General features: G+C 41.8%; 1 protein-coding gene across 4 annotated transcripts; it reads left to right on the top strand.

Annotated features, from left to right (window-relative positions):
• The first annotated feature begins 231 nt into the window (after positions 1–231).
• Positions 232–10912, top strand: narf (nuclear prelamin A recognition factor). 4 transcript variants are annotated; one of them, XM_085170085.1, is made up of 12 exons: positions 232–348; positions 1242–1316; positions 1424–1489; positions 1771–1899; positions 1982–2114; positions 2402–2536; positions 3137–3255; positions 6093–6225; positions 7793–7865; positions 8065–8202; positions 8706–8863; positions 8956–10912. In XM_085170085.1, the coding sequence occupies exons 2-12, from the start codon at positions 1260–1262 to the stop codon at positions 9204–9206; spliced, it is 1392 nt and encodes a 463-aa protein (XP_085026211.1). In that variant the 5' UTR covers positions 232–348; positions 1242–1259; the 3' UTR covers positions 9207–10912. The 4 variants fall into 4 exon arrangements, with proteins under 4 accessions (XP_085026211.1, XP_085026210.1, XP_085026209.1 ...); XM_085170084.1 differs by having other exon boundaries at positions 262–478; XM_085170083.1 differs by having other exon boundaries at positions 262–561.
• The last annotated feature ends 1263 nt before the right edge of the window (positions 10913–12175 follow it).

Below are 12175 nucleotides of genomic sequence, written 5' to 3'. Positions count from 1 at the left end.
TTACTTTGAATTTTACATTTAAACATTACATTTGCCTGCATACGCCTAGCATAAGCAAGCAAGTAGTATATATGATTGTGTACTTAAATGTTTCAAACATAGTACTAATTTGAAAAGGCGTTCATAACTCGATAATAACCACACAGGTTTTCTTTTCAGAAATACCTAAACTGAGTTTTTATCAAAGCTGTTTCTATCACAATTGAATTTAGTGTGAAGTGAGGTAAGAAGACGTCTTTCTACACACGAGCTTCCTCGTACCCAGGTTGCGCATGCGCTCAGAGGTCGCCGGGGTACACAATGGAGTCGGACGACTGGCTTGGACACTAGAGGAGTCTCTTTGCTTTTGTAAGCGGCAGTTAGAGTATTATGAAATAACCGCAGAGGTTCGAGCCTGGCGGCCAACAGTGGCGGTGACGCCGTCCACAGACGAGTTGACCGGAAAACGAAGGGTGCTGAGTAACTGTCGAGTTCACCTGTATGTAGTCTTCTTTAGCACTGGCTGCTCTTCTACATTTTTCCAATGTCTTTGTCCGAAAGAGCAGTGAAATAAACCGCCCGGTGAGTTACCTTAAAATTCGACCTTGCAGCGTTAACACTGCGTCTGCCGCGCCGTTAAACCAGCATACACGCTTCGGTCCCACACAGGAATTAATGTAGAAACCCCAAAAAAAGGCCTGGACCGAAATAGCCTGTTTTCAAGTGGTATATTTAAGGGCAGCAAAACTAAAATACCAGGTAGCTTGTTAACGTGAGGCATGCTTAAGGATTTGGCTACTCTTATTTAAAGATATAAATATATTCACCCCAAACTAGATTTTTTTTAAAAGTGTTTTTGTATTATATGAAAGTAAGACTGTTTCTATACAACAAGCTAACTCTCTAGAGGTTTTAATAGCACGGTAGCTTCCAGCCCATACTTCTCGCGCTTCCCCTCACGCGCACGCAATCTGATGTAATGGACTTCGTGGCGGTTTCTGTTGGCTCTGTTTATATAATTAACCTGGGCAATTTGGGATGTAATGACAGAAGACTAGTTTGTGCTTGCACTCAGTTTCCCACCATTATAAAGCTGTTTTGTTTATGATAAAACGCCCGCCTGTGATAGGACGCTGGAAGCAGTCAGTGGAGGGTGGAGTTAATTAAACAGCAAAGAGTAGTCGCCTCTGCCTTCATTACAGGAAACCTTAGGCTGTGTGGAGCTGGGATGTTAATCTCTGTGTGTCTCTCTTAATTTAAAGATATAACTGCTGAGGAAAATGTCAGAGGTCAACATAGCCAAGCGCAAGGAGAAGTGCGAGAACTGCACCAAACAGGTATGATGATGGCTCTGTAGCACTACGCTGTCTCATAAATGGGTTGGTTGACTGCCTCTTTCTTGCTCTCAGTTCTGAGCTGAGTTTATCAATCTTTCTACACACAGTGCAATAAGAAGCAAAGCGAAGATGGGGCCAACTCAAACCAGGAAAGCGAAGAAGTCAATGGGCAGGTAGTATCTGCTTACCCAGTGCACTCTAGTCATTAATTGCTCTACATGAATCAGTCCTCATCATGTTCCCATGTTAAGCAGTTTTCATGCATGTCCATTTCATGTTTGGAGTTCACAGGGAGGATAAAGTCTAAAAAGTTGCAGTTCTTTATTTCAGCATGATTCAGATTAAGATGCTTTTAGCAGATAGTAGGCTTAAGGCAGGTAATAACTAGTACAGGAAGATGAAACGTAGCCCACTTCAAAGGTTATTGGGGTGAAAAAAAATCAAATTTTTTCAGGTGAATGAAGGCTCCCAACTTTTGTTGAGCGCATGCCTGTCCTGTGACGGCTGTCTGTCAGACGAGGACACCTTGAAGATCTCTCAGCAGGGTCTGGAGGAAGTGGAGCGAGTTCTGGCGCTGAATAAGGTACACTTCCTCTGAAACCAGGGAGTGTTTCTGCGCTGTCTTCTTGCGCTTGCTAAACAACACCTTCCTCTGTCCCTGTCAGAAGTGTGATGTGTCGAAGCACAAGGTGCTCGTGGCGTCGGTGTGTCCGCAGTCTCTGCCTTTCTTTGCTGTCAGGTTCGGTGTGGACATCACTGAAGCGGCCCACAAGCTCTGCGGCTTCCTCAAGCACATCGGTGATTTGAGTTTTTTTCTTTTATGAAATACGAAGTAGACTTTACCATAAGTTTCCTACTCTCTCCATTTTGTTTCTTTCTGTTGTTAGCTTGTTTTGTTATTTTAAAAAAAGCTACTTCTTTTTTTTTTTTGGCCCTACTTCCCACTTTTCTGCTAAACAGACTTAAGTTTACCTTTCTGCAAGCAGGTGTGCACGGATTACCCGTACGTCCTGGTATTTATCATACATGTTCAACATTTCCCTGTTGTGTGCATTCTGCTTCGTCACTCTGGGTTTTCCCTGCAGGAGTGCAATATGTGTTTGACACCACTCTGGCAGCTGGCTTCAGCATCCTAGAGAGTCAAAAGGAGTTTATTCAGCGATATCGCAGGAGGCACCATGACTCCCACGCCCTGCCCATGTTCACCTCCTCCTGTCCAGGTAAACCGTCCTCTCTTCTTTCCCTTCCTCATACTCCCCCCACTCTTTACTGCTGCTTCTTCTTCTCCTCTTTTTTCCAAACCCCCACCCCGTCGTACTGGTTTTCCTGTCAGTGTGTTTATCATCTGTGCTGGTGTTTGCCTCAGTTTTAAGATTTCTTTGTTCTTCAAGTCCCCGGGCTCTTTCTTGAGTGAATTTTTGTGCGTGTGCTGAACCTGGGGTTTTAGAGGTGCAGATAGCAGAGAGCTGCTGGGGAAAGATAGGAAGGTCTTCCTGCACCACTCCCTTTATCAGAGATAGGACGCTAGAACTTTTTTGGTCTTTAATTGCGGCTATACACGTGCATGCAGACACCCAGGCATTCATCCTGTGGGGTCTAACACTGGCCATGGAGGAGGGCTTTGCTCGCCTCCAGGTGAGGAACGACCAGTAATTAAATACTTGTTACATTCGGTATAGCAAGCTGGCTTATCATCATGAAAGAAATGTATTGGACTATGTGGATTTTTTCCTCTTATCTCTTGGTGTGTGTTTCTAAAATAAACAACTTCAATTCATGCACAGTAGGCTAAGGGTTATTTTAACATTGTGTGTTTACAGGGTGGATCCGCTATTCAGAGCGTGTTCTGGGCAGCCTGGTCACTCCTCATATCTGCACAGCCAGGTCTCCCCAACAGATCATGGGGTGTCTGGTCAAAGACTACTTCTCTAAACAGCAGGTAAGCATTGATCCGCTGTGACAACTCACAGTCAAAGGTCTCAGGGTAATTGGAGGTCTTTCTACCACTTGTTTAAGTGTTTGTTGACAAATAAGGAAGGGTAAACAGGGCTCGCAAAATCGCTAGCCCGACGTCCCGGGGCTAGCGATCTTTCCAGTCGGGCTACCAAAATCTATCTCTGCCCTGCCCCTCGGGCTATCATAGGAAGGAAAAATATATGTCAATGCTTTTGCATTCTTTCGGCAATGTAGCTGTGTAATTATGTCCTTGGCATCGGTGAGCCAGAATTTGCGCTTGTTTTTTGCTTTCACTTTGCAATCGCGCGAACTGTGCATAGAGCGACAGTACTGATTGGTGAGTGATGATCATTTTCGCACCAATTCCTCTGACATCGTCTTATCAATCGTTAGCTTACTATGCAAATATGACAAGTGAAATCTCCCGCAGCAAGCTTAAACATGTGAGAGGTTGACAGCCAAAGAAAAGCTTACCACAAAATGGAAAAGTTATGACAAATCAGACTATAAGGCAAAAAGAAAGTGCAGCTTTATGGGTTCATGGACAAAAGAATTTCTGTGGCTGCAATATGACGAGCTAAATAACCAGGGCTGCACATAAGTGGTCCGCAGGTGCGCATTCGCTGTCAAAATAAAAAGAGCACACAAGATAAGAAGTTGCAACGCGTGTTTGCGTACATAAGATTTTCTGGAGGACGGACATTTGTTTAGAACTCTTAAAGATGTCGAAGAAGCTCCTTTAAGCAATTACTTTGGTGTTCCTCCACCTCCAAAGAGGTGGAGAAATGTCAGAAGGAGTCCGAACCACAAAAGAAGCGAGTATTCTCGGAAAAGTGGTTGCAGGAGGTGAGCTGGCTTCAAACAAATGATGAACGCACTGAGATGTGGTGCAGAATGTGCCGTGAAAATCCCACTCTAGCGGACAAAAACAGCCTTTTATATGGATGCAAATGCGCGTTGCAACTTCTTATCTGGTGCGCGTCTTTTATTTTGACAGCGAATGCGCACACGCGGACCACTTATGTGCACCGTGTAAATAACATAATGTTCTGCCGGATGTGTTGTTGGTTTTCCTTCGATTTCTGAGTCGACAAGCGCCTTTGTTACTGGGACCAGTAATTTTAAGAAAGGCCCTCATCAGAACCCATGAGAAATGCAAGAAATGCATTATTGCTCAGTCTGCAGTATCTTTCCCAGAAGAAACACCAATTGCAAATAAAATACTAAAAAGAAACCTGAAAAATCTGTTTAGACCAGCGTACTATGTTGCAAAGAGTGAACTACCACTGGCAAAATTTAGCAGTCTTTGCAAACTTCAAAAAGCAAATGGCCTAGATCTTGGTTCCACTTGCCTCTTACCCGTGACTTCAGTGGAAATTTCAAATTCAGGATCTGACACAGACTGATTCATGTTCTACACAGTTCTTACAAGTTCATAGAAATGTCTGTTCAATTAGAACCAAGTATTTGAGTTGATGATTGTAATTTTTATACAATGTTGTAATTTGTTTTTCAACAATTTTTTGATTAATGCTTTGTTTCCTTTACAATATTATACTTTAATGTATAATACCGTAACGGAAACAAAACAGGAAACAAAACATCAATCAAAAAATTGCTCTCTTTTTTATTCGGGCTACTTAAATTTATTTTGGGCTACCAAAAACTGAAGAGTCCCTGCCCGAAGGGCTACCAGGGATTTTGAAATTTTGCGAGCCCTGGTAAATAAATGAAAACTGATCTGTTGTATAGGCGTAAGAGTTAAATATAATAGAGGTAAGAGGTGATCAGCCTGATGGGGACTGATGGCTAACACTGATTGGCTAAAAGGTCTTCATGCTGCTCTAAATCTTTTTTCTATTAGAAAAGTCTCTAATAGGTTAAGACCGGGAACTTTGCTCACCCAACATGTGGTTCTAGGACTTGTTGTAGTTCAGGAAGTGCTTTACCAAAACAAGTTTCACCACTTCTGAGGCCCTGTGTTAAATTACCTCTAATTTAAGCTGTCACAAAATGCAGAAACGGAATGCATCAAATGAACTAATGTTAATGAACCGCTCCTAAAATCTTAACAGCAGCTCAGCCAAAATATCCTGCAACAGAAATGAAGCCCGACAAATGTGTAACACCTCGCATTAAAGCTCTTTTATTAAACTGTTATTGAGGAAAAAGCAGAAGGTTAAAAAGAACATGCTTAGTTATTCATGATTGCTAGCTGGGATGTTTTGTTGGCATATTCAGTAGTGCCAGTAGCACTTGTAAATGCAACCAGATATAACTCCATTTATACATACAAAGATCATCCTTTTAAATGACTTGCGACCCACTAAGATAAGCCATAACAATGCAGGCAGATGACCCTGGCACTTGTCTCCATTGCTACATTTTCTTGTTATTTTGCTGTGGTCAACATGTTCCTGGGCTTCAACCTTTGGGCAGTGGGTGTGTGGCATCCAACCAATAGGTGCAGTGAGAACACATACAGAGTGGATCTATGCCATTACGATTTTTTTTTTATTTATTCTTTTTAATGATAACTGTCATTTTAAATTATACTAAAAAGAATAAATTTACCAAACGTGTAAAAATCACTGTGAGCCAAAAGGCTGTTCTAAATGTTCAGTATTTGATCACCTAATGTGGTTACGTCGTCCCAAACCACACGTTCCATCTGAGTCAGAGTGTTTGTACTGTGCAAATTTTTCGAGGGAGATAATGATGTCTCAAACCTGAACAATCCAAGGCTAATGTCAGACTCAGTTCTGTATTTTATGAGAGAGAATCTCTCTTATTATGTCTTTGTTGTGTTTTCTGTACTAGCAGAAGTTGAGTCCAGAGAAACTCTACCATGTGGTGGTGGCTCCCTGCTTTGATAAAAAGCTAGAAGCTGTCAGAGAAGAGTTCTACAACAGTATGCTGGAGACCAGGGATGTAGACTGCGTACTTACCTCAGGTAAGATTTTTAAAAAGACCATATTTGCAACCATATTAGAGTTTGTTAGACCCCTCTCTCTGGTTTCAGCAGAACACATTTACTGTCTAGAGGTGAATCTGAAACCCGAGGATTGTTTGTGCAGTGGAAAGGCTGAATTACTTGATATCCTTAAAAGGTTTCCTCCAAGAGTCTCGTCAAGTTGCTTTAAACAGCTACAATGTTCTGCAGAAAGGTCATAATGGATACTCAAGTATAATCACTGTAATTATGCCAGCAGGATGCTGATCTGGTTTCTTTTGTTTTCTTGAGATTCAGCCATTTGTCTCTAGATCTATTTAAGATTAAGAGCAGCTGACCCCAGTATGACAGAGCATGTCAGAGTGAGCAACTGTGGGAGAGCTGCAGCTGTGGCTAAAAAAGAAATCTGCACTCGCACTCATTTGATGCACCTGCATGTACCAACCAACCAACCATGTTTCCTCTTCTTCACTTTCTTTGTTTCAACCAGAGTATCACTGCATGTATCATTGTAAAATGTGCACTTACTGGCCACTTTATTAGGTATACCTTGCTACTACTTTGTTGAACCCCACTTACCTTCAGAAAAGCCTTAGTGGCATAGATGGACAGATTCAACAAAGTGCTGGAGGCATTCCTCCAACGTTTAGGTTCATACTAGTATGAGTGTTACACAGCTGCTGCACATCTATGATGTACCACATCATCAGGTGCTCTGCTGGATTAAGATCTGATGACTGTTGAGGTCATTTGAGTACAGTGAACTCATTGTTATGTTCAAGAAACCAGTTTGACATCAGTGCAACTGTGTGCATTATCCTGCTGGAAACAGCCACCAGAAGATGGGTACACTGTGGTCATAAAGGCATGGATATGATGAGCAACTGTACGGTGGTTTTTAAACAGTGCTCAGCTGCAGTCCAAAGTGTGCCAAGAAAATATCACCAGTAACCCCACAACAGCAATAGTTCATACTAGGCAGCATGTTGTTTATGCCAAACCAGCTGAATGTCACAGCAGAAAATGACATATTCGAGTTACTGTTGCCTTGTTGTCAGCGCATAATATTCCGTTCATTTTCCTCTCACATGAACAAGCCATTGTGTTTTCCTTTTTACAAATACAAATTTTATTTGTCACATACACAGTTCAACATATAGTGAACATGCAGTGAAATGCTTGTGTCCTGAACTGCGAACAGGCTACAGACATAGCCGTGCCGTGACAGGACCCTTACTGGATACCGGGTGGGAATTGAACTTGCGACCACCACTCCAGAAGTGTGTAGTCTTACCACTACACTATCCAGCTTTTAAAACCTAGAGATGGTTGGGTGGGAAAACTTTAATCTGCAGTTTCTGAAATACTCAGATCAACAAAAATGCTGTTAAATTACTTAAAGAACCTTTCTCCCACATTGAGATGCTCACTTTGAACTTCAGCAGGTCGTCTTGACCATCTGTACATAAGCCTTTAAACAGGTGTAGCTAATAAAGTGGCCAGTGAGTGTTGTAGTTGATAATGAAAGAGAGCACTGTCAAAGTAAGAGTCCTGTTTCATGTTCCAGGGCAGATTTATTACATGATGGAGCAGAGGAAGGTGTCGGTGGAGGAGCTGGACTCAGTTCCACTGGACCAAGTGTGAGTAGCTGGGATCATTGTTTTTAATAATGTAAACGATGACGTCAGTGCTATGTAGTTGGAGTGTTAATAAATTGTAAATTATTTTGAATGAGTTAATTTGCTGTTTACGTGTAAGATTCTACTTTCATGTGTAATGTTTACGTGACTGGATACAACCTCTGAGCCTGTGTCAATGCAGCTTTGACTGTGACTGTAGGCTGGGAGACGGTGGAGACGTGGCGCTGATGAGACATGACGGCAGAGGCTCTGAAGGTTTCCTGGAACACGTGTTCAAACACGCTGCTAAAGAACTCTTTGGTGTGGATGTCCAGGAGATCACATATAAGACCCTCAGGTGAGAGACGGCCCAGTCGGCATAGTTGTGTTCTAATACCTCACGGTTGTGTCATTCTGGAGATGGTGTTAGGGTTTTAATCCATTTGTCCATCTGTTAATGTGAAATTATGACATTACTGTGGTTGTTTGTACATTTGGCGCATCAACAGATGCGTCGAAGGTGTTTTTTTTCCTTCTTCATTGTCAACTTTATGCACATCTGCTGCTTTTAATTTCCTTTCAATTCAATTATTAACAATGAGCAATACAAAATTTGTTGTCACACCAACTTCACTGTGAGCTAACTTTGAACTAAGACTGACCCTGTGATCCTACACTCCCCACATTGCTGTGTCAGCCTGTACTTAAGAGCTGCTAGTTTGTCTGTGTAAAGGTGAAAAACCAGTTTAATCAGCTTAGCAGTGTGATGTGGGTTTTTAAAACACGGCAGTGGATGGGATCAGTTAAAGATCCCTTTTCTTGGATTATCTGTGTATCATCCCTTTGCTGGTGACTTTACAGGAATCGGGACTTCCAGGAAGTGACACTAGAGCGGGATGGTGAAACACTTCTGCAGTTTGCTGCTGTCTATGGTTTCAGGAACATCCAGACTCTGGTTCACCGTATGAGAAAGGGACGAGTGCCTTATCAGCTGGTGGAGGTGCTGTCCTGCCCCGGAGGTAACGCCCATCACGGCCCATGAGCTCAGACATGCTGCTGCCAGCTCTTTAAGATTTATGACCCTTAACATTCCTCCTATGTTTCCCTTCAGGGTGCTTGAGCGGCCGCGGCCAGGCTGAGAGTGAGGGAGGTGCAGGCCGGCTGGACAAAGCCTTGGTCAACCAGATGGAGGAGATCTACAGCAGCCTTCCAGTCCGGCTCCCAGAATTCAACCCTACCCTGCACACCCTCTATCAGGACTGGCTGGAGGGTCAGGACTCGTCACAGGCTAGAAAGTTGCTGCACACAGAGTACAGAGATCAGAGTCACGGCCACGCACAGCCCCCACACATGCAGTGGTGAGAAGAAAGGGAACGTCTTCCTTTAAAGACATGAATGGACAGCTATTCGATTGTGCTTCTGCCTGGACCATCACATATTCTAAAAAACTGTGGATGACGCAGAATGACGGACCAGTGACTGACGTCTCAATAGATCATTCTTCCATTTAACCACAGGGGGGTGGTTAAATCTATTGTGCCGAGCCTGATGATATGTGAGGGGCAGAAAAACAAACACTTAGAAATGATACAGAGTGAATCAGTGAATGCAGTGAGGTGTTCTTAAACTGGCAAAAAACAAGATCAGCTGCTGTGCCAGCTGTTCTAATAAGTGACATCTGTAGCAAGTCTGAACCATCAGTCTGTCGAGTCACAGAGCAATAACCCCTTGAGAAAACAGAAGCTTTTATCACAACTGGAACTCATGAACCGAACCTGTGGATGCTGAATGTATATTTGATGAGTTTGAATCTTAGCTGTCCAGTATGAATCATGCAGTTTTCCATGCTAAAGTCATCTCCACTGTTCCTAGCTGAAAGACTGCGTGTTCTCTAACACAATGATAACTATGCAACAGTGTCTTATTGAATCAGTCACAGTAAGTCTGCTGCATTATTCAGATTATCCGTCCCAGAGGAAGGACAGTCCTTCTATTTAAGGCTGCAAGAGGGTTTCATTTGTGTCACTGCTCCAGTTTCACAAACTAGTATTTTTATTAAGTTATGCATATTGTTTTACAAGATCAAACATTCATGTCCTATGTGAAGCACAAAAAGAAAAATGCTTCTCACAAATAAGTGACTCGTCTCATTCTGGTGCTGATGGTTTTTTGTTTTGGTCTTGGGACCTGGTCATAACATAAAGAGACGTCACTCCGGAAACTTTTTTTTTTTGGTCCTTTGAGAACCAAAAGATGCTGATCTCTCCAAACCAGGCTGATCACCAAATAATCTAGATAGAAAAACAGTACTACAGGTCACAGGAGAAATGTGTATAGTCTTAGTGGAAGCATAGAAGTACTAGAGAACAAGTAGGGACCAAAATTTGAGCCTTAGGAGCTCCACAGACGAGAGGGAGCTCTAAAGAGGAGGCATCACTGATGATTGATGGCTGAAAATATTTAGATTTTCTGTGTTGTCATTAAGCGAACAAATGGATTAATCTTTGAATTTCTTCAAAATAAATATTAAAACTGGCAATTTAAAGAAAAAGGTTATGACACTGTTGAAATAACATGCATATTCACACTTATTATTGCTTATTATTTAGATCCAGGTTGTCTCTGAGTCAATGGGAAATGGCTCATCTGACGTTTTCTCACCAACACCTGCCAAGTTGTTCAGTCTGTAGTCGCATCAAATTAAAGCAGAATATGAGATTTATTGTTTTCTTGGAGGGAGAAAAACACATTTGGTGGACATGTTTTTGATTTATACAAGGAAACAAATCCGTTTTCACTCAGTCAAAAAGTCAATATTGCAAGCTTCAAGGAAAGAAAGATATTAACATAGTTAATTATCACAACAAAAAGCCAAACGTGCCTTTGATTTTAAATCCCTTGTTTTCAGTCAGCATCAGTAGCATAACTCAGATGAATACCATTTCTTAGAATCATCTAAAAAACACTTGTGGGGTGTTTTTAATCTTCAAAAAGTTTGTAAGAGTTTCACATCAGCACCATGTTTCTCCGGCAGCGCTGGTGTGTGGTTTAAAAAACAAAAAACAAAACAGTATTTATAATCAGTGGTGTTACTCTGAGTCGTCCCCAGATGCTCTTAAAGCAACAAGCTCTCTAACAGGTGCGTGCTGCTGCTTCTTCATATTTTAACAAATGATAGACATGCGGGTAACTGAGACCTGCTGATCCAAATTTACAAAAGCAAAACGTTGAGTCTAAAAAGTGAAATTGGTTATTACGTCAAGCGTTTTTCCTTTCAGCCAGCCTATTTAAATCCTATTTGAATTACTTTGATCTGACTGTTTAGACCAGCGGTCCCCAACCCCCGGGCCTCGGACCGGTACCGGGCCGCGAGAGTTGAGGCTCAGGTGTGAAATGTATAGTTTTCAGGGTTTTTATCAGTTTTCAGTGTTATTTTGTCATCGTTTACTCTGTTTTCCTTGGTCATTTCACGTGTGTTATGAATAAATTTTCTTTTTTTCGGTACCGGTACTAGTTTTATTTTGTTGTATTTATCCGCGACACCTTAAAGGCCGGTCCATGAAAATATTGTCGGGCATAAACCGATCCGTGGCGCAAAAAAGGTTGGGGACTGCTGGTTTAGACCATTATTGACTCCTGTTGGATTTTAATATGGACTTAAGTTATTCCATAACTTTCTCAGGATTTGATCACTTTTCCATTTTATTTTTCTTTTTTTTGGCTTGCTGTGTCAGCCACAGAAGACCATAACTCCCAGTGACTGAAAATTATAAAACCAGTGAGTGTGTTTGTGTATTTATGGGACATCTTAATCTATTAGTTTGTTGTGCATGTATCACAGTCCACATCCTTAAAGGGCAATACTGAACAAGAAAGGTTGTTACATCTAAACCGCCCATAGCGTTTTTCATTAGCTGCTGTTCTGAGCATGTTAACACAGCAGTTATCACACACTGTACAATTTACCAGTTCAACATTACAGATGTGATCACTTTGAGTACATGCCTCATCGACTCAAACACCTATTTATATTGAGTCATTCTACTTTAATGTGTGTGTAAATGTAAGTGAATGGACACATGACAACAGTTCATGATCTACATGAAGTATTCTCACAAAGTTAACACTGTCTTTAGCGCAGTAAGGACTTGGAGATGAAGATAAGCAGAGACACAGAAATAGCATCTGTAATCTGTCTTGTGGGTTTTTCATTTAGTTTCTGTTAAGCAATAAACTCAGAGATCTGCTGATATGTATCTGTACCTCCCTATTTTAAACTACTCACCATATCAACACTCACCACTTGAGAGATTTGTCACCCTTATAACTGC

Source organism: Neolamprologus multifasciatus, chromosome 8 (assembly GCF_963576455.1).
Source record: "Neolamprologus multifasciatus chromosome 8, fNeoMul1.2, whole genome shotgun sequence".
Taxonomy (NCBI): Eukaryota; Metazoa; Chordata; class Actinopteri; order Cichliformes; family Cichlidae; genus Neolamprologus; species Neolamprologus multifasciatus.
Note: the sequence above shows the minus strand (reverse complement) of the source record. Positions and strands in the feature narration are given on the sequence as shown.

What these genes read in the sequence shown, in the direction of transcription:
- narf (XM_085170085.1), top strand. Translation starts at nt 1,260, where the DNA reads ATGTCAGAGGTCAACATAGCCAAGCGCAAGGAGAAGTGCGAGAACTGC. An exon ending in CGGCTTCCTCAAGCACATCG is followed by an intron (nt 2,115 to 2,401) that starts GTGATTTGAGTT and finishes TTTTCCCTGCAG; the next exon opens with GAGTGCAATATGTGTTTGAC. An exon ending in ATCACATATAAGACCCTCAG is followed by an intron (nt 8,203 to 8,705) that starts GTGAGAGACGGC and finishes GTGACTTTACAG; the next exon opens with GAATCGGGACTTCCAGGAAG.